Source organism: Daphnia carinata, chromosome 7 (genome assembly GCF_022539665.2).
Source record: "Daphnia carinata strain CSIRO-1 chromosome 7, CSIRO_AGI_Dcar_HiC_V3, whole genome shotgun sequence".
NCBI lineage: Eukaryota > Metazoa > Arthropoda > Branchiopoda > Diplostraca > Daphniidae > Daphnia > Daphnia carinata.
Window position 1 is genome coordinate 4,117,041 of NC_081337.1, and position 23,911 is coordinate 4,140,951.

Sequence of the window (23,911 nt, forward strand, 5' to 3'; positions counted from 1 at the left end):
AATTTTATTGATTAATTAAAACACGTGGTAGTTCATCACAAGCTGCTGTGCTACGAGGACGTAGGCGTACACGAACTTCAATGCATTTGGGTTATACCCGAGTGGTGTACTTGCCAGACGACACACCTAGGCCATCGCAAAAAGAAAACAAAATTTAATCGATCCCTACAAAGTTCGTTAATGAGCTGCTACAACTACAACGTCTATATGTCGCTCACTAGTCGAGTTCAACTCCGCAAAAAAAAAAAATGTGTGTCTCTATACTACCGTCATCAACTTCCTATACGTTACATGGGTGCATCTTCCCCTTTCTTTTTTTCTTTCAAACTTCAACATTTGATTGATGTCGTTTCATCGAATTCCTAATGCTGTGAATTACGGAAATGGAATGGGGGCCCAAAGGCAAAGATAGAAAGGTATAGGCCAAGAATAAATTAACTACGAGAAACGTTATGGAAAAGGGCTAGTTTCTCATTAGCAAAACAACCGCGACAAGGCTGTCAGATGCATTGACTGGCCGCTTGTGATCTCAGAACTGGAAAGCGAAGACCGTTGTACCCGGTACGTTTTTGAACAGCAGTCGCCACCAGCCGCACGCAATCAATCACGCTCCACACGCAAACACCAAAACATATGAGGAGGGACTAAAGCCCAGGCTCGTGAAAGACAGTAAGAGGTAAAAGTTCAAACGGAAAATATAATACCCACAAGCACGAAGATGAGCTTCGTTTCCGTTTCTCCAAATACACAAACAACAGCACTGACAGGCGGCTTGTAATCCAGCTGTGTATATGCGGCCATCTCTTTTGCACATCACGAAACAAACTTTTAAAAGCAGTCAGATGTGTGTCGGTACCGCAATGTCAAAGCCAACCAATGAAACGTCCACGAAAATCCACTGAAACATGTGCACGAGTCATCAACGTTGGACCACGTCGTTAATCGTGTAAGAAAACGGGGGAAATATTGTCACCTACAAATTGAAACGTCACGTAATCTAAGGGCTTAAAACAATTCGAAATGTTGGCCTATCCAAACCGGTCGTGAGTGCACTAATAATTTAAACGCAACTTCAAAACTGATTTCAGTGATTTGAAATCCATGTTGGACATAAACCTATCATTTACACGAAATTAGCGTTCGCTAGTGTGAAGTGATTTAGTAGTAATCACATCCCTATTCGTAGACACGTTTCTTTGCTGATCGTGATGAAGCTTTCGAGCCGAATATGGGAAGTGCATCCTTTTTGCCAGAACACAAGTTCGAGTTGACCCCCAGCCAGCCATACTCTCCACCTCCCGAAAATTATTAGTTTTTTTTTTTAAAGAGTATGTATACGCTGGCAGTCGATTACTCTTCTATTTCTTATGGTTACTGCCTTACTGGAAATAGGCGAGTCCAAATGTTTTTAAAACGATAAATGTTCTGTTGGTACTAGACAAAATGGGACGGCATGAACGGGACCATGATGGATGGATTATCTGTTGAACCCAAGTTTATACTCGTAGAGGGTATGCCAATATAATGACAGAGCAGCAGGTTTTTAAAATAGGACTTTTTCAGTTCGTTGAGGCTGAATATTGGCAGCCCATTTATTCTTTTTTCAACCGGTGACGTTCGTACAACCCTAAATTTGTGGCGCTTTTGCGTCATCGTGTGCTATCTATGTGTGTTGATGATCCACTGTCCCCTTCTTGTTTTTCGTCGGTACGCAACTGAACTGTTCAAGAACAGATCTCAAGTGGGGCTACGTTACATGCTACTATTGATGCTGTTCTTTGTACAGTTCTCGGAACCACTACAGAGACAACGAACGCGCGCTGGCTGCAATCTTGAAAGAAAACACCAAAAAAAGAGAAAACAGAAAATTATGCAAAAAAAAAAAAAATAAATAACAATAAAACAAAACGCAACTAAAACAATAATGTGTTCTTTGTGAAAGCAAGTTGTTACTTGGAAAACGAATGAATGACCCTTTGACGAAAATGCAAAATACCCCCCTGTGTATGCAAAGCGTATTAACAACATACTAGCTCCATTTGGAGTTCAATCGCTTACATTCCCTTTTGCGAGTAAATTTTTTTTTTGTTTTTGTTTGTTTTTGTCTCTCTCTCTTTTCTTTCGATGCCGTTGGGACGGCAGCTGGCCAACTTGGACATCGTTATATCCTTTGTACGCTCTTGAACGTTGTCCCACTCTTCGCGTACGAGGGTACCTGGGAGGTATACGCTTTTAAGCCCTATATATTTTTCACGTCTTTTTAAGCGCGGGTCACGTAAACATCACAGTGAAAAAAATAAGCCAGTGAGCATTAACATGACATTTAAGGTTTTTATTCAATCCTTTATCGTGTCGGCGCCAGCACATATGCAGCCATCTTCGATTTGTTTGGTATATTTCAGGACATTACCAATAAAAGCGGGACGCATTTTCAGCGGCACCAATAACTCTGTTGAAAACGATAATAAAACATTAGATTTCTATTTTCAAGTTGGTGTATAATGAAAAACGACCTTTGTCGTTGTCTGCCTTTTAACAAGTTGAAATTCTTACGTCAGATGAACATTCCGGTTTCAAGAGATCTAATTTACTGCCCTGCAAACTTGCCCTCCAACTCACCGTCTAACTCCACTTTGCAAATGAATCTTTTAATACTCTTTGCATTTCTAATTGACCTAGACTTCCTGATTCTCTGAGAAAATCATGTCTTCTGAGTTCTTCGCTATGCTTCACATTTGTAATTTCGTCTGCAGCATGTCAATCAGCTTTCGACCAACCTGCCGGGCAAAAAATGTTAGCCGCTTTGCTTGTTGATGTTGGTTCGAAATTCCTACAAGCATTTCCTCGCTTTCAGGTATCGATCAATAAAAAAAAATGGTAAGACTGAAACGCGATTCAAAAAATTAAAAGCATCCCGTCCGCTCCGGAATGTGTTTCTGCTATATCGTCAGTCCTCGTACCGAATATACCTTTGTCATTTCCAGTTCTAACCATTCGGACTTTAGCGTAAAGACGGAAGCAACCGGAAAAATCTTGATGTGAGCAGATTATGATGCCAGAGGCCACGCCCTTAGATTAAATCGACCAAATGAAAAGCGGTGCGTAAGAAATGTACGTACGTCAAAACGTGCCATCGTCCGCCCTAAATATTGCAAGATAGCTAGAAACTGACACGGGTCGGGTTCGTGACGTGAAATTGCCCAAAGGGACTCCGTAATTCCTAATTACAGAGCTTACTGGAAATTAGCCGATTTCGGCGAAAATTGCGCGTAATCTAAGTAGTGAAAGTACTTGCTTGCGGTTTTTCACATGAATTGTTCCCTTTTCCCTCTCCGAAAAGCTGATAACAAGAAGATGGGCAAACGAGAATTTCTAGAATGATAGCATTTTATCAACCAACAGTTTAGGTCGCTTTTCTTTCCCTCCAAACTAACGTCATTATTGCAGCACGAATGGAACGAAAAAGAATTTGCAATGTAGGGCAAACTGCGTCCAATTCTCTATGACGCCAACGAAAATGAAGATGGAACACAAAAGATTAAAGCTGATGACATTTAGTACGGGGCATATTGACGCACAAAAAACAAATATTTGAAACCTTAAATAGGAACAATATAAAATTCTACACCAAATCGGAAAAGATATGCATCTAACGATTTAAAACGAACAAAAAATGCCAACGGATAACACAGAATAACTCAGTTTCCTTCCCTTTTATTGGATTTGAAGTTTGAAAGACGCGATGTTAAGGTCGTCGTTTTTCCATTTCGAGGCCAGGCGGAGCATGCCCAACTTGCGCTGCACCGTCAATGAGCTCTCCAGCTCGTACAGTGTGCAGACATTCAGGACGGTGTCATTACGGATCATCATCTCAGGCTTCGTTCCTAGATTCTCCTCTAGTAAGAGCATTCCGTCACGCATGCGACCCACGTAGAGCAAGCATACTGCTGTGTTGTTGACAAGCTGTTCACCAATTCATAAAAGCAAAAAACAGAATCAATTTCAGAAATAGCTGTAAGTCGCTCCTTGGAAGGTATGCGATTTTTTTTTCGTCTATTTTTTATGCAAGTGTTACCACTGGATTGTCCGGCTGAAGGGCCAGTGCTTGTTGGAAATATCCGAGCGCTTCTGAGAAAGCATTTTGGGCGATGGCCACTAATCCGGCATCAGTTAAGGATGCTATAGCATCTCCTGGTTTATTGATATCTCGCAAATCTACTGCGCAATTAAACGCTTGCTGAGCGAGTGGTATGTCTCCTATTTGCAGATAAACTCGACCTAACGCTGAATAAAGCGTGGGATTTGGCTTATGTCCAGGACGATGCAATTGCTTGTGGAACAGCCGAACCACGTTATGGAAGTCCTTTTAAAAGAAAAATGTTAATTGGTAGCACTCCTAACGGTATGATGTAAAACGACAACCTTTTTCATTAGCGAACAGGTAATCAAGGATTGAAGGACTGCAGTCTCTCTGTCAGACCACATATTCGCAGCTTCACGTCGTTCAACTTCGTTCATCTTGTCCAAAGCGGCAAATTGGTCAATGTCTCGTATGATTCGTCGGACAGTTGATAACAAATGACAGAGCTTCATATGAGCCTCGTTGACGCGATTGTGGTGGGCTGGAAGCTCGGCCGCTAACAGACGAAATGTAAAAGGCACCATAGTTCCATGTTTTTTCTGGTCATTTAGCTCCGGATAATATTCGTAGTAGAAATCAGGAGAGTCGAGGTCACCAAACGCATCCAGTTCGTTGACTGCCATTTCAACTAGATTGGATTTTTTCAGCAGAGCAAGGCGCGTCATCCACAACTATGGATCCGAAGATTCGTCACGTCACTAACACGGTTTTATAGTTGGAGGTAATGTGAGACTTACATTTAGACTGTGAGGCGTGTGCTTTGATGGCTGCCCAGCTTTACCATATCCTTGTCCACAAGCTGTTAATAGTCGACCACATAAATTTGCTGCCGCCCTGTAACATCCCACCTGGAAAATGGTATTGCAAAAAACAAAAAACAAAAATGGTTGTGCATGTCAATCTCATCCATTGTTCCTCTAACACAGTACCTTGATTAGATCCCGAATACCTTGAGCGTCTTGTGTGACCATATCGGCTGTTAGTGTTTGTCTCTCAGCAGCCGCCGCTTCGCCATCAAAGTGCCGGAGTAAATCTTTTATCGGATCAGTCTGGAAAAAGATGCAAAAATATTTACGGAACTTTGGATATAATTTGTTAAAAACGCATTCTCGTATACCAATTCAATGCTGTTAAGTAGGCCCGGACAGCTTGGGTGGAAGGTTTCTGAAAAATTTGCTCGAGTTGACTGAAGCCAGAGCCGAACTGGCTCTTTTGGGATCCACCAGTTAGAAGCACGTTCTTGCGAATCGCTCAAAGTTTTCACCGTTTGATCAGTTTCGTTAACTAAATTGGGTACAACTGGTTGAGGTGTGAATACACGTATCGCTCCGACTGATGAAATATTGTGACTACTGTTTACTAAATTGGCAGCTGAAGTTGAAGAAACTTGAGATGAGTGTTCTGTGTCTGCTGAAACGCTTGCCTCGCTATTCTGATTAGATGGAATAGTAGTGCTTTCGGTAACGGGTAGGGCTTGCGAACACGCCTTTGAGGGGTTAATATCCTCCGACGAGAGTCGAAAACCTGGGCCGGCGATCTCAATAGGTTCGTGTGATTTTGATGCCAGCTGTGACATCTGATCAAAGAATTCTGTTGCATCATTATTTGTGTTCAATTCACCAGCAGTGGTTGTTGGCTGAGAAAAATAAGAAAAAATCTTGGGTTCTGATTCTTTCTCGCCCTTCTTGAATGCAAATTTAGGTGGGTAGTTCTGATGAACATCTTCTTTTGAGGGTGTTGAGTTTGGGCTTTTAAAAAAGTTAATTTTTGGTTCTTCATCTGCTAATCTTGAAGGTTTAACAATGGTGTCAAAAATATCATCGGTGTTTCCAGGTTGTCCAAAATACTTGCTGAATGATGTTCCTTGTTCATTTTCAGATTGTTCTGCTTTCAAAGCCAGTCTTTCCAGTGCATCTGGAAGTCCAGACGCCATTGCTAAAACTCATATGAGTTTAACACTGTATAATGTGTGGTCCTAGAAAGTGAATTTTGATAGATTTAAAAAATGCTTTTAAGTGACAAAGTTTGTTTACAAACTAAAACACATGCATTCGTCATAAATGATGACAACAATATTCGTTAAGTGGAACAATAATTTTGAAGCTCAAAACAATGATTTGCTTTAACTTACGATAAAAAATTAAATATCAAATGGAGCCAAGCCGATAGGATTCACTTACACAGTATAATTTGGGAACCAATATTCTATTGAACGTCAAACAGTCTGCAAGTTGCACTGGTACAAGTTGACAGCAGTAGGATTCATGGAACCGTGGCACTTGCAGCGGTTTGTAGCAGTGTAGTATCGGAAAGTTTCCCTGTTAAAACCTAATTCGTGGGATTCGCTTGTCGGGGCGGAAAACTTATTGACGGCGAACACAACCTCGTAACTAACGAGTATAACGGAACGCAATTAAATAGAATGAGTAATAGCACTTTAATGTGTCTGGTTTTAATTAATCAATACACGAAAATAAATCTTTCTAAACCACACTGTGTTGTTGCCTTTTCAAACATTTAGATATTTAAAACAAAAGGTTCCCTAATTCACATCTGCCGGCGTTAAAAATAGGAAATTCAACGAAACATGGTTCTTTGATTTTACGAATGTTAAAATTTTTTTTTATATGACTGACGACATATTTTTTAACAAAAAAGACCGCCCTCACGTTTAACGATAATGCATTCGCACTCATTCACCTTGCCTTCGGTGTCTGTGAATTTCATATTCCCATGAAATTTTGTTTAGCTATGTAAACAAGTTTCAAGACAAAAATGCCATTTATTTCCAATTTTTTTTTATCAATAATAGGAAAGTCAAGCCTTACGCGATGCATATCTTGCATCAGGGATTGTGTGTAAGAAAAGCAGCTGTAATTGATCGGGTACGCGAAAAATTCCACCATACGGCATAGACGTTTTTGTTACATAAAGTCATCAGAATCATTTCCATCGTCGTCTTTATTGGTCTTCATGTTTGTTGGCTTCAACAAGCGGTCATAACTCCTAAAGGCGGAGACATTACAATTATGTGTTGAATCAACTGTATAAGATAAACTACCTCAGTTCAGCTTCTTCTTTTTTCCTTTTTTCTTCATCCCTTTCTCTTTCTTTTTGTTCTTTCAAAACCCTTTTTTTGTCTTCTCTCTCTGCACAGTCTCTTTGTTCCCTTTCAAATCGTAAATCTGGTTTCCTTTCTACTTTGGTTTTGTTGAGGCGATTAACTATTTCATTGATTCTTTTTTCCACTCTAATTTTACGGACCTAAAAAAAACAACCACTCTTTTAAACCTGACTGAGGAAGGCATAGAACAAAAACACAAAGCATACCTCTTTTTCCCTATGAAATCCAACTTGTCCGACTTCCATTCCTGGAGTCTTCTTCAAGTTTGACCATAGGGTATAAACAACTTCAATGTTGTTCATTTTATTTCCTTGAATACTGTTAGCTTTGACTAACTGTGCTGCATCTTCCAAAATTGCTGCTGGGATATCATCAATGACCTGACCCTGTAAATTGAATTCAACAACATGTATGTCAAAGGAACACGGTCATAAAATTTTTCGAACAAAAACCTCACCTTGTTGAGCCTTATATAAACATGGGCAGATGATAGTTTATCAACGTGGAACCAAACATCTTCAGGCCATCCCCACTTAATCAACTCCTCATCTGGTTGTTACTGCAAGAATTAATTATTTCTGTTATGTAATTAAGTAATAATGTGTTTCTTACTTTCATGTTTTTCCTCTCCCATGAACAAGGTACAACTCGGTTGCACTGCAGTACTGACGAAATAGAAAACCATTTTTAAACTCTCAAATCCAGTCAGCTAATGGGAGACGGCCAATGCGAAACCATTCACATTGGAGATTGCAACTCGGTACTGACACGTGTGAGGACCTCTACCTACAGCCGGCGGTGGTAAATCGTGTACACGTACCATATACTAATATTTCGAGGAAAAACGGTGTGGAATGGCCTAGTCCTTCCTCGGATGGGACAAGCTTATTGCCGTGGAATCCAGCGGTTTTCAGGGAATTTTGCGGAAACGTTTATACACTGTACCATTTAAAGTATTTGGAAGGCCAAACTCTAAGTAAGTGAAAAAGCCACTATTTCCACTTTTTCACTTTTGGCAAAATGTCAAATTTTGCTTAAAATACATGATTTTGATTGAGAAGTGAATGATATATATCATGGAAATCAAATTTATTTTTCATTGACGTTACAGTGTTTGAATTAAAATTAAAAAACAAAAAATAAAGACAGGGCGCTAACAGCACTTTGCTTTCTCTTATTTTAAACGCGGCTAGTTTAAGATTTTGGAAAAATGCAAAATTGATGGAAAAGTCGGGCTTATGTTATATTTGTCGAGTTTATTTTTAAGCCCATCAATTTGATGAAAAAAGAATACCGTTTAGAATTCAGGCTGGGCGATAAGGGTGATATGATAGCGATATAGTCAACCAGCTCTCCTTTAGAACATCGTTGAAGGAAATGTTGTTTCCGATATTCTTCGTTCTCACATTGTTCCTAAAACAATTCTGGTTGAAGCGGACATGTATTTTGAAATGCAGAAATAATATCGTCTGACATGTTGTCCTTTCCATTACAAATAATTTACTAGCTTAGGGCTATATTCCAGTGTATAAAAAATGTAGAACTGCAGTAGGGAGGCACTAGAAAATATTCGTAAATGGCATTGTGCATTTAAGAATGCCTTGCTTCATACTATGTATTAGAGAAGCAGCCTGTCAGGCAATGGCTTCCTCCCATGATGTATTTACAATATACAAGTAATAATATGCCGTAATCAAATATGAACATGCAATATAAAACAATTTGTGATCAACATTAAACAATGAAAATTCAAGCAAAAACCAGTTTTTCAACAGAATTCATGCATTTTTTTTTCGACTTTCAAACAATGACAGACATTTTAAATGTAAAACGAAGAGATTTTTATTACGAAAAGGTCCTATTTTGGAGCCCACGCATTATATTTCACATTCTGTGTGCTTCAAACGAGCACGCTCTTTCAGAAAAATCACTTCTGTGACTGGTTTACTTGTATAAGTTAGTATTGCACTGTTTCTGTATGGCGTTACAGAAAAGTGGAAGTAATTCTCTTTTATCCACCAAGGCCACTGTACCACTTGTACTAGTGCAAATGGCTGCTCTGTTTCAAAGTGCAGCTGAAATTTTCAGAAAGGAACCACGAGTTGTCCGGTAGGTTCTAATGGCTTCAGAGTATCAGATTTTTGCCACTAGCTCATCAAGGGTGAACGCAAAAGGGATCACTAAACGAGTCTCCAACAGGTAGTTATTGGATGAACTTGTTTTCCCTAACAGAGTTCGGCTGCTTATAATTGCTTATTACCAAGGACGAAATGAAAAGGGATCACCAAAAGAATTAGTCTCCAGCAGGTGGTTGCGATATGATTTTTCCAGCTAGTTGCTCTGCTTCTACTGCTGGCCATTAGAGCACTGACAATACAATCGTCGTAATCAACATAATCGATTTGCGTGGCCGAGCAGAAGTGAACTTGTCGGCAGAGTGAGCCGCAATAGGGTAGACCGTCTCGCAGCATGTGGTTGACGGTGTAGTAATTCTGGAACACATTCGGATGCGTCAGCATAGCAGCCGCCACGTTGTGCAGCGCGATCGGGTTGACGTCAGGCATGTTGTACAGCTGCGTGAAATTATATGCACGACGCCATTCGGCTCGACCAATGGCATTTGCTTCAGTTAAGTTCAAGTAGTACTGCGAATAGTCCAATACCTAGGGTTGGTAAAATAGAAACACCAAATGGATGTTAACGCCCGTGTTATCGATACGTCACCCAAAGAGCCGTGTGACATAAAACAGGCAAGTTGGATCAAATGATTTACAAACTAGAATAATTTCTTGGCTGGCTGTGGACTATGGAATAGAATTTTAAAAGAACTTTTGTATTCAAAATCAAGTTACCTGGCCATCGTTCGTGTTAAACTTGATCAGACGAATAGCTGGATTGTTCGGGCCAGTGCCTTCAGCCAATCCAGGTTCGCGAGGAGAAACAGCAGGCGCCAAAAGGATCCAGGATATGGGACGACCTATTAAAATGATAAAAACAAGTTGTTAAACAAGCAAAAATCTAATCCTAAAAGTTCAGCCAAGACGTAAGGAAGCTGGAATAACATTCTATACATCCCTTGAATTTTATCTGATGTTTCGAATTTTTTATCTCGTTCTATTTAAAACACCGTTTCTTTCGATGCTATACATGTTTATCTAAAACCATGCTTCAATTGAAGCATTTAGGAGGCACAAGTGCCTCCTGGTTTAGCAGTTACGCACAATGCGTAGATGGCCTATTATTGGATTAATTAATATCGGTACAACGTTTTCAGCCGACACGTTTATGTCGGACTAAACTATTGAACGTGGAAATCAATTTTGAACAACCTAATGAGAAAACATTTCTTTTGGAAGGATGGAAGGACGGTCTTATTCTTGAGAGTATATCGTATAACACTGACCGTTGTCGTCGTATATCACGCGAAAGCTGTCCGTATGGGCATGTCCGAAAAACTGGCCGGCAATTACATCGGAATAGCTTTGCACCATGTTCAGATATCTTCGGTTGAAACGATCTTGGAACCAGTGAAGAGCCTGGCGGCTGTAATGTCGCTCATAAATGCCTGGTGGTACGTGTCCGAAAATGTAAACCTTGGCAATAAAATGTACAGGAAACAGTTAGTCATCTTAGGTGAATTTCTACAACAGCAATCAAACACGGTCGCTATGTTATTTATTTTTATTTTTTATTATTATCAAGAGATGGGGAGAATTGTAAATGCGGTTGATAGGAAAATAACTGTTGGTAACTGCTGCTAAAAGTCTGTATGTAGATAAAATAAAAGTACTATATACAGTTTCGAAACTTACCGTTCCTCTTCTTCGCCGTGCCTTCAAGAGAATGGATTCAAACCAGGCAAATTGCCCACCTGGATCCATGTCGTCATTTTCGGCCGTAGCGTGATTGACTTCCGAATAGTAATTAGTGTTGAGTGCTATCAAATGCAATTGTAAACGTGCCTGTTCGATGACGTAGTAACCTCCTAAACATCGAAAAACAAACCACAATGAATAATTTGCAACAAAGAAGTCATAGGAACAAAATGTACGTATAGTAGTATTTGCAATGTAAAGTGTACAGCGTGTATGTTAAAGCTCTACGTTTACCTTTCTTGAAGGTTGCCTCTGCCTCTGGTGGAAGCCAAGCTCGCCATAAATTTGCCAATTCGTGATAGGGCTGTGCTATGTTGCCAAAAGATGTTTGACCCCTCGGCCAAACGTCTGCTCCCCCAACTATTAAATGATAGAGTTGTGTTAAATCATATAGAAAATAAGAAAGTTTAACTGCAAAAGTGCAATCACGGACATCATTTACAATTTTTAGACCCACTGACTCGGAGATAAGTGATTGCGGAGTGAACAGAACAGAAATTCCACATTCTCAACTTTCTCTACTTCTTTAAACCCTTCTATCCAAAGGAACGAAAGCTCTATTGCGATGACCCTCCCGATTAATTCCGAACCCTGATGTGAGTTGACAAAATGACAGAGGAGGGCTAGAGCTATAGTAATGTATCAGAATCGGCTGGGAATCGTCGCGAAAATTAATAGCAAATGAATTGAGAGAGGAGAAAGTTAGTATCCTTTGGGTTAAATTGGTCCATTTTTAGCATTGCGTTAATCACGGGTCTCAACTTTGACTTATAAACGATTAGTGGATCATCAGAAACATTAACGAATTCCAGAATAGAGCCTTTCCCATTTTAAAAAATTGAACTGATTGATTTCACTCTTGTAAAGATAAACCGTTAAATGATTAAACCCCACAATTAATAGCAAAATATATAAGGAGTTAATGAAAAAAAAAAGAAAGAACGTGAAATCAACTGACCAACGGGATAAACGGCTGTGCCGGGGAAGTAGCGCCGAATTAGAAGACTTACGGCGCTGACTGCATCGTGAACTCGGCTCTTTCCATCGTCACCTGGTGCTGCCATCCATCTTGCAGCCGAGTCCCTATAACAATCAAATTCATTGCACCAGTTGAAATCATTGCTCTTCATAAACGAAGCTAGTGGCTGTCAATCAAAAACATTCATTAGGCTTGCGCTACATTAGCCTAATTTGATGCTTGTTCGCCATGATACGATACCAAATTCATAATTAAGCGCATCATCTGCGTGCATAGCCTAACTGAAAGTGCGGCCCGAAATCACAAGTTCAGTAGTAGGGTCATCTAGTCTGCTACCCCAAAACTATGATTATAATATCAGTTATTCGTCCTTTGTTATTCAAAGAAATGCAAGTGCAATATAGTAGCGGGATTCTCGGAAAAATATATACCCGGTCCAGAGGAGGAATTCAATATCCTCTCCGGTGATGGACTTCATGGCTTGCACGGCGCTGACCACCAGTTGCCACGTTGAATCGCATCGATAGCTGCCGAATCGTTCGACGCCATGCTGATTTTGGTGCCCTTGGTTATTGCTGTTTCCAACAAGTCCGTTTTTTTTATTAAGTCCGTTCCCACAACCTAAAAAAAACAATCAGAAATGCAATTAAGGTATATGATAGCAAAAGAAATAAACGCAATAAAGCAGATGATAAATTTAAGCAATTCAATGCCATCCGTTCTAGAAAATCTTTGAATATCAGCGTTAAATATATAATTGATTTGCGACTGTTTATTCTTAAGAACAATTTTTTTTCCATACGAATTCTTTAAAAGATTCATTTTTCGTGACTTAACGCCACAATTCGAATAATTACATTAGAAAAATTAAAGAAATCTGTTGCCTTTACAGCATTCAATGCAAATAGTAACTGAACTGACAACAGACTTACTTCCATCTCCAGCCCCGGTCAAATTCGCATCATAGTGGAAATCAGTCACATGCCAAAAGTAGCCTACAATTAAAAAAATAGTGAATGATGTACATTAGACAAATTAAAAATAAAAACAAATTTGCACTTCTCTCTTTAACGATCAAGCGTTCGCAAGATTTATCAGAAACAATTTGCGCACTACTTGAAGCCTGTCAATTATGTTCATCCAAGTCTGACATCTTGATATGCTCGATGGTGTGTGAAATTACTCTGGTGCAGAGGGGTCAAGGAGGTCCCATCACCCCCTTGAGCATTGAATTTGTTTTTAAAAGAATTGAATGCGCAAGACGTCCAAACGCTCCTTTTTATACGAGCGCTACCAAAGAGCTAAAATAAACTGAATCAACAAAGAGATCTCGTTTGTTTTCTAAATAAGGAATTGTTGTGTAAATCAACGCATAGCATTCCGTGCCCTTTCCTTGTAAGCCTTTACGTCATGAATTTTCCCCTTTCGACAATATTTGGAATCGGTCTTTATTAAATTTCCGTTTGACTAGACACGGCATTTAAAATCAAAGTTCATGAGTTCGCCCATCAGACATGCCACCGACCAAAAGTTCATTTTTCTGACAGTGGTACGACGACAAAGAGGAATGTCCTTGTTCACAGTGATTACCCCTATCGTCAGACTAAAATCAGGGCTTACATTACACAAGGAAAATGTTAGTGGGTTTTACACAGAACTTGGAAGAAAGGACCATCGATTTTTTTGCGGAACACAAGGGCCTACCTAAAACGTAATGGAAAAGCTTAGGCCCGATAGTTTAACAAAACATAAAACTATTGATAATATTCACCTTATCCCCCTCACGGATTTCTTTTTACCGTTTGAGTTTGACCTTCCCGCAACCAGCAATAGAAATTATTATTTCTTAATACGTATAAGAAAAGAAGAAGCTGTGCGAAGCACATGCTGGATGAAATTTCTCTTTCACATCTGTGCCCAATATGACCGCCCACTGGACACTCGTTCCCGATCAATACGCTGGCTAAGGCGAATTGCGGGTCTTTATAGATTTTAGATATGAACTTATTTTCGTTTGCCTGTATTGGCGTTTGATTTTCACGTTGATCGCTCATTGCGACTAACCTTTCCGCTAAAGTCTCCGCTAAGAACTGGAGCTCTATTCGATATCGACAATGCCGGAAAAATGAAAGCTAGATCACTCACCAATGCCGGCTCGTGCGGTTGGAATCAGATGGCCGATAATCACGACCAAGCCGAATAAGGTAGTGGCCAGTCGCAGCAAAGCCATAGCAAAAAGAAGCGTTGTATTGTCTTCTTTGTATTCTTCTTTCTTCTTCTTTCTTGGCTTTTCTCGTCCAGCTTTCTTTAGGGTTTCTCTCTTCTATTTCGAGTCAATCGCGTACAGGAAAGGTCACTGTCAATCGACGCCAGGCTCAGTTGTCAGTCTTCCTTTTCTGTAGAATTCAGAAAAGAAAAAAGACAAAAACAAAGACGAGAAAACATTAGAATAAAATAAGCTACTTTTGTTAGACTACGAAGAATGAAATACGTAAAGGCATTTTCGGATCAAAATTATTTCGACTCGGATTGTCTGTATGACCAACGATGTACCTGAACGACATGCAGTTATGAACACTCATCTTTACGCGTTTTATAACTACAATAGTTTACGTTGTCTAAACCAATTGTTTTATATGAAAAAAAAAGAAAAACATTCGAAACTGTACGTGAAATTTATGAACTATAACAAGAGACGGACTCGAGCTGACTGTATGATATCTACATGGGCTCATAAATATGTTTAAGGACACCATTCTGCGTGAAAAACCACACCCGAAATGGCCCCAACACACCCGTAAATAATAACCCCCTTGGAGATATATTTGTTATTATGTTCCGCTGGCTAGACCATTTACATATGGTGTCCTATCATACCAAAAAAAGAAAAGGGATTGTGGTTTAAGTATCACTATATTGTCTGTTCGGCTGGAGGTGTAAACAAATGAATAGGATCTTCTTTTGTCTGGTAGATTGCAGTTGTTGTTCTGCTTCGTCACCAATACCAATCCATCCATCACGGTGGCAGTTGGGCGGATAAACAACATCCGGAATACACTCCCCTGTATCTATACACACGGCGACAGGGCGCGTTTTTCATATGGATTTCGCTGGAAACCACGTCTATACAAATATCGCAGGCAGCTTCACGCCATTGCATGCGTCCATGTGTTGCAATAGTACACAACTGCAGCTGTGGTCATCTTTGAAATTCAAATTGGAGCATTGGACAGCGATTGAAGACGAGAGCTATGCTAACAAATAAACAGCTCGAACCTGACCGTGTTAAAAAAAAGACAAAAATAAATTCAAAATAGACAATATGAGGTCCAAACATACGGCCAGAGATAGCGAGAGAAATTTGTGGAAGAATGATTGTGCCCTTCTGCCACCGTGTCATATGTAGGGTTGTAGGTCTATCTAGCAAGGCACGGGCACAGGCAGTGGATCAATAAATAAAATAGGCGTGGCTTCTATTACTCTACTGGCGTGGGCCAGTTTCACCCATTTCTTGTAACTCAAGTACCGCTGTTTCTGGTTTTGCTATTGGAACGGACTTTCCATAATCCCATAACATACCGTCTCGTCACGCTCACGCACAGGAGTGCAGCGGTCGTGTGGCGCGCTACTAGGGGATTTTCACATACTGTATATGTACAGCATACGTGCAAACTATAGCTTAAGTACAAGCACTCGAGTTTTTGAGCTTTTATGGAATATATACGGTATATGGCTTTTTTCTTTTAGATTATTTATTAGTATTGCAGTCCACAAACTCTTCTTGTCCCGAATAAGATCAAATCGAATTCTGAATACCGGGACGATATATGTCGCCCATTGCCAGTGAGACAGTCAACGCAATTTAGCATCGTTTTTTGTTATGTGAATTGTTCCGCCATTTTCAAGCCAAGGTGGCAAACAATTGTGATCCACGAAGGCTCATAAGTGTATAATAAAAGTTTAGTCGCTGGATTGTTTGCATTGAAAGGAAAGCCTATATGCACTGCGCAAAATCAGTCAATCTAAATTCTCTTGAATGCTTCTAAATTTAGCATGTAGCCATGCGATCTCAATGATGAAATTTTCTTTCTTATACATCGCATTACATTTTGCAATATAACAGGTGAGTTTCATCAGATTCCGGGAGATGTCCATTTTTGCCGGTTTTGACACAAATGAGAAGGCCGCCTTCCCGCTTTTTCATTTTTAGCAAAATTTTAAATATAGTTCAATATACATTATTTCAATTTAAAAATGAACGAGGATCATGAAAAGCAATTTTTTTTAATACTGGGTATATAGTTTTTGAAATAAATGAAATAAACGAATTTTTTCATGTAAAAATTCGATTTAAAAATAAGCCCGACAAAAATAAGCCCGACTTTTTCAGGTTCTTTTTTCTTTCACTAACATAGTAAAACCATGTGATCTAGATTCAAAATTGAACGAGAATCACGAAAATCAAGTTTATTTTTAGGTTGGGCTTATAGTTTTTGAAATAGGTGGGAAAAATGAAGGGGACAAATTTTTGCATTGCAGCCTCTTTTTTCCGTTTATTTCAAAAACGATAAGTTTGACAAGAAAACAAATGCATTTTTCGAAATCAGCGTTACATTTCGCGTTATTATGCGTGATTTTTATCAAATTCCATAGAGACATCCATTTTTGCCGATTTTGACAAAAATGAGAAGGCTATAGCCTTCCCACTTTTTCATTTTTGGCAAAATTTTAAATATAGTTTTAAATACATGATTTCGATTGAAAATTGAACGAGAATCATGAGAAACAAGCTTTTTTTTTACACTGGGTATATAGTTTTTTAACTAAATAAATTTTTCGTGTAAAAATTCGACGTAAAAATAAGTCCGACTTTTTCAGGATTTTTTTTTCTTTCACAAACATAGCTAAAACTATGTATCTAGCTTTGAACGAGAATCACGAAAATTAAGAGTGATTTTAAATTGGGCTTGTATTTGGATTAAATTTTATTTCCCTTTGGTCCATGAATTTCTATTAGTCTCTTTTATGTTTAAAAAATTTAGGAATCGACATTACAATTATAAGGTCCTCATTACTTAACAAGCCTCCTTCCGAGTTTCCTTTTCGTTACGTGAACCACCCAACCGTGTAGCTGCCTACAAAAGGATGTTTAAAAACTTATGCAAATCTAAAGCTTTATAAATTTTACGCAAATAATCTTAAGATAGTTTCGTTCAACCGTTTCTTTTGAACCAAGGTAATCTGTTTAGTGTAGAGTATCCAGAGGCAATATACTAATAATCCGCTTATATTTGCAATCATCGCGAATGCTCAACTCACTGGACTTGGCTAAACGATTAAAACAGGAAAACTTCATGATGTAAGATACCGAAATTTCAAAAGAGCACACGGCAGAATGACTGAGGCAAGTTTTACATTTTCTTTTTTCGATTTTTGGCAGATAAACTTAACCATAACCTCCGTTATCATTTAAAGAACCATGGGTCGTGTGCCCGTTCTTCGATTTTTAATTATAAAATTAATCGCATGGCGACTTAGAAAACTGTCTTACTTCCAAGTCACAACGGTGACCTATAAAAATAGAATATGTTACACTCGAACGATCGATTCTTAATCCGAATTCATTACGTGATCAATGAGCTCACGACAAGGATATATCGCTAAGATATACAATTATACGTTGCACGGCAAACCTTTGGTTGATTACTTGTATGAAGTCGCATTGCCTAACATTGACTCACCGTCCTTTTATTTGGGGCTGTTAATCTCCTATACGTTAAAGATAAGAACTCGAAGTCAATCACGCCAAGGCATATATATTAGCTATTTGGCTGCATACAATCCATGCCCGATTTTTTTTTCTTTCCTAGCCCGTTTCTTGTTTCGTCATTGGCTTTTCTTTTAAATCGAGATAACAATCTCATTACTACTCGTTCGTCTTCTTCTTCTCAGTCCACCATCTAAAGATTTGGTCGCCAGATAACAGACGAAAACAAAGAGACAAAGGAAGACACGACGAACAGGTTTATTAGCTGCTTCGAAACAAAGGGCTCGACTTGCGACCAGGTCCTATCAGGACAAAAAAAACAAAAAACAAAAGAAAGACGCTTAACCTACAACTAAGCTCGTCCCTGCGTCCTGATTACACTCTATATTGCTTCTGCCTATTGGATATACACTTAAGAATACTTCTGTGTGTTTAGACAGTGTCAGATGTATATGTATAGCTCCTTGCCCACCGATATTAGACGTAATTGTTTGTTCTGACAGCTCTCAGAAGTTTATATTCTTCTGTTTGAAGGAATTTCTCCTACGTGTCAATATTTCAGGGATAACTCGAAAATTGGAGTCTAAAGCCTCCAATTTTTTCTAAAAATGTAGAACCCTAATTCCCGTTATTTCAAATTTTTTGATTGTTCCAATTGCGCCCTACCTCCTCTATATGTATAGCTCCTTGCCCACCGATATTAGACGTAATTGTTTGTTCTGACAGCTCTCAAATTTATGGGCCCGCCAAATTTATCCCCGCCGTGGGAAGATGGAGTCAGTAGAGCTTATAAAAGGGGATTAAAACACAACTTTTCTTCTCGGAAAAACTTGTGCTTTCAAATCCTATTTGATGATTATTTTAAGTTGCAGCGTTACCCTGATGTAACCTTGAGTTATTGATAATTTGCCATGTCGCACCAACCGCTTTTGTATGCACAGCTTTCTCTTCTTTTACTTGTAACGCAACCGAACCCTGTCACCCTCGGCATTTTCGAGATCGCTGTCAAAAAGCAATGGCTTTCTCTGTGTTTATTAACGATCGTGTCTGACGATGTCGACTCTCTGTCAACACGAACGACAGTAGAAATATATACAATGAATGATTGGCGCATCAAAATTGGAAAATGCGGGGGCTGCTATCGCTCCTTTTATCGACGAACACAGACTCGGGAGATATTGTGAGAACAGACGTGCGGTCGTGTAGAGCCATACGTTGTCGTATACTTTTGTTTGCATCGCCTCAATACAAGGGATTTTCACGTCTAAAGTCTTTTTCGATTGATTCAAAAGATGCATCCAGTAAAAAGAACGGCCATATTTCAAATGAGTGAACAGGCCGAATAGCCTATAGGCCACCTTATATACGTGACAGACCGAAAGACAGATGATCCATCACTAGGAGGAAAATAGAAATGTGGCCTGAATCCAACACCGAGATCGCTTATCCACTCTGTCTCCTGTTGTCTTGGATTTATACTCAATTGCTGGCATGCATTTCGTTACATACTTGACATTCGTAGTCAAAACACTAGCAGCCTTGCACGAAGGCCATAGAAAAAAAGAACTGCTTAGCGTGCACTCGTCCCTGTCTATTCCCGGAGATGCTGCAACTTGACTTACGTTGGTTTTGTTTGTTTTTTTTCTTTGCGAAAAACAAGGAGAGGAAAAAAAAATGAGGATAATAACAAGAAGGGCCGAACCCCCCCCCCCCCTGGCAAGCTAATCAAAACGATGATTAAATCTGTCTCTTAGTCACCAAAAACAGAAGCCAATGACGTGCCACGTTGGATGAGTGGACCCCCCAAAAAAATAAATAAGAGAAATATAACGTGAACGCTGAGACATCAGCACTCACGGAGAAAACGAAAAAGATGATCGAATCTACTGTATATTTTCTTTAATATACTTTCTGAACAGTTTGGCGAAAGGGTATGGGCTGGGGGGACTCATATTGTGCGCCACTGCGAGGTTATACTGCGTGATAAAATATTGGCTGATGCTGGGCTATGGCTGTTTCACACGTAGAGACGTCATGCTTGGACGCAGCAGTGGCATGCACCATACTACTCGATTACAGCCATTTCCTTTTCTATTCAGCCGAAATGCACCATCGAACCCATTTAGTTATTTCTCTTTCTTCGCCAGTGTACACTATATACATATACATGTCTGCGTCTATCTATGACTACGAAACGCGAGTGGCCATAATAAAAAATAAATCCCGCGAGGAAGAAACGAGCTCAACTTTTTTTTTAGACGGAAATAGAAAAATGGGGGGAAAAAAGGGCTACAGAGTTCATGTCGGCTATTGATAATCAGGTTTTCAAAGTCTGTAGCAGTGAGTTTCGGAATGTTTTGAAATGTTTTTTTTTTTCAAATTCCATAGAATGCCGATGTAGACCACAATGATCGTGCCGTGATTCAATCGCTCACAATAGGGGGCTATAAGATCGGCTAGTAATACCGACATATGCCTGTCCCTTCTTTTTTTTTCCCTGTTCGAATACGATAGTTGTAGCAGCTAGAATGCTAATAGTGGCTAGAGGATCGATGTGGTTCCCGAAAATGGACAAAAGAACAACTAAATCAATAATCCAATAAGCTAAAAAGAGAACACGGGCGATGACTGTGAAACTAAGGACGTCACACAGCCAGATGAAAGCAGAAGAATTGGAATTTAGATGGCAAGCAAACGACTTATTAAATAGAAAAAAAAAATTCCTATCACCAGCAGGCTAGGTGAAGCTAAGAAAAACTCCTTTGAGGCTTTCATTTTCACGTGTCAGGAGCACGGAAGTTAAAAAAAAAACGCAGATAAAGGATAAAAAGAAGCTTAACTCTAGTTATTGATTCTCTTCGTTTTCTTTTCATTTTTAAATATTATCCGACTGATGTATACAGAACGCTATAGAAGTCAGGTAACAAAGTTATTGCAACGAGCCCCTCTTCTTTAAAAAAAAAAAACGAAGCAGCAATAACTAAATATTCTTTTCATCGCAAAAGCTATTAGGGAAATATACGTCGCGTCACTTTGCTCTAATTTAAATAAAAAAAAAAAAAGGCAGGCGACTAGTTAGAACACGGAACGTTGGAGGTCCGAGGTCGGCCAACGTCCAACAGCAAAGACAGTTAGTCAATACCATCGATCAAATGAGATTGTACAGCACTTGCAGAACAAAAGGCACCTTTGCTTATCGTCACGGCTTTTTGCCACTGTTGCTAGGATAAAGAATTTCCCAGGAAATTCAAAAAGATAAGCCGAGAAGAAAGGAAAGAGGTAAGAAACAGAAAAAAAGCATCAGCCGAGACCCAAGTGGCTACGTATATTTATGCAGACCACTTCATCATTGATTTCCTTTTTCTCGCCACGCCAGAAAGCGAATTAAAGAATAAAGAAGCGTGAGCCAATTTGCACAGTGGCGATGAGAACGAGACGAAGAGAGAGAGAGAAAGAGAAAAGAAAAACACGGCCTTTCTAGGTCTGGCGGTGCCGAATCTTGGACCGCAATCGATTACATTAGCTAAGGCAGGCCAAACCCCTCTTTCCACCACTCTGTCCGCAAAAGAATAAGAGTAGCAAAAAAAAAGAAGAAGAAGAAGAAGACGAAGAAGAAAACCCGCAGAACTAAGACTCAAAAGCGAGGGCACCCAAATCGATGCGCTTCTTTTTCAGTCTATTTTTAACACCCATCTAACTTGCATTCTATTCTTCTTTGGCGTTCCCCCTTTTTTTTTATCGAGTGTGCAACTAACGATGGAACAAAATGGCATATGCGTTAGATGTTGCGGTGTGATGGGCTATACATTTATCCCGCCCTTGAAGCTTATATGTCTAAAAGAAAAAGAAAAAATAAATAACAGACGCCGACATAAGAGGGCGCGGCACGCAAAAGACGCGCCGGCGGCTCGTCCTATTTTTCTTCTTTTTTTTTTCACGCAAGAGATGGAGGAGATTATTCAGAACAATCGAAGCGGATCAGTTTTACGGTAAAAAATAAAATAAAAATAGATTACCGTGATGGCACCAAGCGTGTCGAGAGTCGTCTGGAATTTGCGATGCATAGTTTTTACAGATGATGTTGTTCTATCACCGCAATGTTTCAAATAATTCCAAGTACGGCCTCATAGTCATCCACACAGAGGCGCAGTTAAAACGAAACAAAGTCTGGCGATTGACAGGGAAGAGGAAGAAAGAAGAGGAAGAAGTTGCTACTGAAATTTCGTGATGCAAACTGAGAAAATAAAAGAAACGTCTTATCCAACAGCCGAGAGCCGGGCCACTGAATGCAAAGGCTCCTAAAGCAGATCGAGGGCTTCTTCAATGTAGTACACTGGTGGCGTCGTCGTTGGGTAAATGTCCAACCCTGCCCTGTGTGTGTGTGTGTATGTTTTGGGAAAAAAACGGGGTAAGGTGAGGGTGGAGATGGGGGGGGGGGTCCTCTGGGTGGAGTTGGCAATGCAAAAGCCCCCCTCTCCCACCTCTTTTGATGGCGGCCGTGTCGTGCCAAACGCCTGCGCCTTACGAAGATCGATTCTTTTTAACGCTAAATTCGTTCGTGTTTTTTTTTCGCCTTTTATTCCGCTATTCATCATTGAGTACAATAAGACTTTTCACAATCCGCATGCTTATGTTCATTCCCGAATTCCTGTGTGAAAGTAAACTATTTGTCATCTAAAATTATTCGTGTCTCGTCGGCAATGGAAAAGGTCCGCGTTCCGTACCACGGTTCCGTGTAAGCTTCTAAGTTTCGAGGACTCGAAGTTTTATATTTTATTTTTTTTTTTTTGCACGTTATTATTTTTCACTTGGATCGAGTGAGACGAAAATACTGTCTCTTAACAATTTAATTTGCTAACATTGCGCACGGCAAACGTGTCATTAGTGCGCATAGCATAGACTAACACGGCCATGTAAAACCAACTGCATTATACTTGGAGCACGCTTTTTCATCGCTCAGCCAAGTGTTACGTGTTACGGTGAAAAGTAGAATGACGATCCTATTATATGCTACATCCTCGTATGTGAAGAATAAATGTAGACATAACCCAGTTATACACTGCGGGATTTAACCCCTTTTTTGTTGCGTATACGATGAGCTTTTCTTCGAGGCGCATCGGTATGTACGCCAACAGGCTCGCATGGCAGTGGAACGAGCTTTAATGCATCCAACGTTAGAGACGGGAACAAAGGCAAGGCGTGGTATAGGACATAACCACGTATGACGTTACTCGTCATACACGGTATGTCTTCTTATATATATCAAAAGTCGTAAAACCTCTTCCGAGTAGGCTCTCACTGCGTACCGACACGCAAAACAGACGCCACACAACTGCATTTTAGCCGCACGGTCATGTGTTTGAGAGACGCAATGGCAAGAATGGCTATTCAATAAAGACATATAGAATGGGAGCATAGTTGCCAATTTAGGCACTATCTTAAAATATAGAATATGTATAAGATTAATTAAATTTCCGTTAATCAAGCCGAGCTTTCTTTCTCCATTGCGCTGTAATTGCGTTGACTTTCAGCCAACAATAGGCCCTATACATATTGTACGAGTACTAATAACAAAGGCGGAACGTCCGTTCTCTCCTGATACTTTATTGAAAATCTCGCACTTTAGATGTTTTTATCCCGACGATCGCATTCATAGAAATACGGCTTCCTCGATGCCTTCTAAGATCAGTAGGCTGTTCTACATTGTGTGTAAGCTACTTTATACTTGTCAACAAAGACAATCGTTAAAAAGGGGAACTTTGCAAACGAGGATGGATGGGTGTTACTTCCAAGTGCACGGCAGATGGTACAGATATACACAACAGCGAGGCTAGTAAACTTTCGTGGAAGGAGAGGGAGGGTGGAGCGTTAAACACAGACATATAAAATGATAAATAACTAAACAAAAATATCAAACAAAAATAACAAACCATATTACTATCGGCTTCAAGGCGTTGGCGGACCCGAGCAAAAAGCGACTGATGTCAGCCGGGGATACCGGACAATATTCTATGTATTCTATATC

The 23,911-nt window shown here is 39.7% G+C and overlaps 3 protein-coding genes across 4 annotated transcripts; all 3 read right to left on the reverse strand.

The window, feature by feature from the left end:
• Positions 1 to 3,694: 3,694 nt before the first annotated feature.
• LOC130695623 (trafficking protein particle complex subunit 12-like) lies at positions 3,695 to 6,398 on the reverse strand. 2 transcript variants are annotated; one of them, XM_057518785.2, is made up of 7 exons: positions 6,322 to 6,398; positions 5,259 to 6,116; positions 5,071 to 5,190; positions 4,879 to 4,989; positions 4,423 to 4,812; positions 4,076 to 4,363; positions 3,695 to 3,963 (listed from the first exon to the last, which is right to left on the reverse strand). In XM_057518785.2, exons 2-7 carry the CDS (start codon positions 6,072 to 6,074, stop codon positions 3,715 to 3,717), a joined length of 1,974 nt encoding a protein of 657 aa, XP_057374768.1. In that variant the 5' UTR covers positions 6,075 to 6,116; positions 6,322 to 6,398; the 3' UTR covers positions 3,695 to 3,714. The 2 variants fall into 2 exon arrangements, with proteins under 2 accessions (XP_057374768.1, XP_057374769.1); XM_057518786.2 differs by having other exon boundaries at positions 6,273 to 6,383.
• Positions 6,399 to 6,903: 505 nt separating this feature from the next.
• Positions 6,904 to 8,042, reverse strand: LOC130695652 (coiled-coil domain-containing protein 25-like). Its single transcript, XM_057518818.2, has 5 exons — positions 7,878 to 8,042; positions 7,723 to 7,814; positions 7,472 to 7,651; positions 7,203 to 7,405; positions 6,904 to 7,147 (listed from the first exon to the last, which is right to left on the reverse strand). The coding sequence occupies exons 1-5, from the start codon at positions 7,948 to 7,950 to the stop codon at positions 7,066 to 7,068; spliced, it is 630 nt and encodes a 209-aa protein (XP_057374801.1). The 5' UTR covers positions 7,951 to 8,042; the 3' UTR covers positions 6,904 to 7,065.
• Positions 8,043 to 8,833: 791 nt separating this feature from the next.
• Positions 8,834 to 22,118, reverse strand: LOC130695629 (acid sphingomyelinase-like phosphodiesterase 3b). Its single transcript, XM_057518794.2, has 10 exons — positions 21,903 to 22,118; positions 14,265 to 14,515; positions 13,052 to 13,114; positions 12,551 to 12,740; positions 12,099 to 12,223; positions 11,375 to 11,500; positions 11,078 to 11,250; positions 10,669 to 10,858; positions 10,118 to 10,242; positions 8,834 to 9,928 (listed from the first exon to the last, which is right to left on the reverse strand). Exons 2-10 carry the CDS (start codon positions 14,347 to 14,349, stop codon positions 9,509 to 9,511), a joined length of 1,497 nt encoding a protein of 498 aa, XP_057374777.1. The 5' UTR covers positions 14,350 to 14,515; positions 21,903 to 22,118; the 3' UTR covers positions 8,834 to 9,508.
• Between the last annotated feature and the right edge of the window lie 1,793 nt (positions 22,119 to 23,911).

Bases quoted from the DNA above. Each gene is read 5' to 3' on its own strand.
- LOC130695623 (XM_057518785.2), bottom strand. From the start codon at position 6,074: ATGGCGTCTGGACTTCCAGATGCACTGGAAAGACTGGCTTTGAAAGCA. The intron at 4,813-4,878 runs GTAAGTCTCACA...TCGGATCCATAG, and splicing joins ACACGCCTCACAGTCTAAAT to TTGTGGATGACGCGCCTTGC. The intron at 3,964-4,075 runs GTAACACTTGCA...ATTGGTGAACAG, and splicing joins TTCAGCCGGACAATCCAGTG to CTTGTCAACAACACAGCAGT.
- LOC130695652 (XM_057518818.2), bottom strand. From the start codon at position 7,950: ATGGTTTTCTATTTCGTCAGTACTGCAGTGCAACCGAGTTGTACCTTG. The intron at 7,815-7,877 runs GTAAGAAACACA...AGTAACAACCAG, and splicing joins GGGAGAGGAAAAACATGAAA to ATGAGGAGTTGATTAAGTGG. The intron at 7,652-7,722 runs GTGAGGTTTTTG...TTCAATTTACAG, and splicing joins TTTATATAAGGCTCAACAAG to GGTCAGGTCATTGATGATAT.
- LOC130695629 (XM_057518794.2), bottom strand. From the start codon at position 14,349: ATGGCTTTGCTGCGACTGGCCACTACCTTATTCGGCTTGGTCGTGATT. The intron at 12,741-13,051 runs GTAAGTCTGTTG...TGTTTTTTTTAG, and splicing joins GACCGGGGCTGGAGATGGAA to GTTGTGGGAACGGACTTAAT. The intron at 10,859-11,077 runs GTAAGTTTCGAA...TTTATTGCCAAG, and splicing joins CACGGCGAAGAAGAGGAACG to GTTTACATTTTCGGACACGT.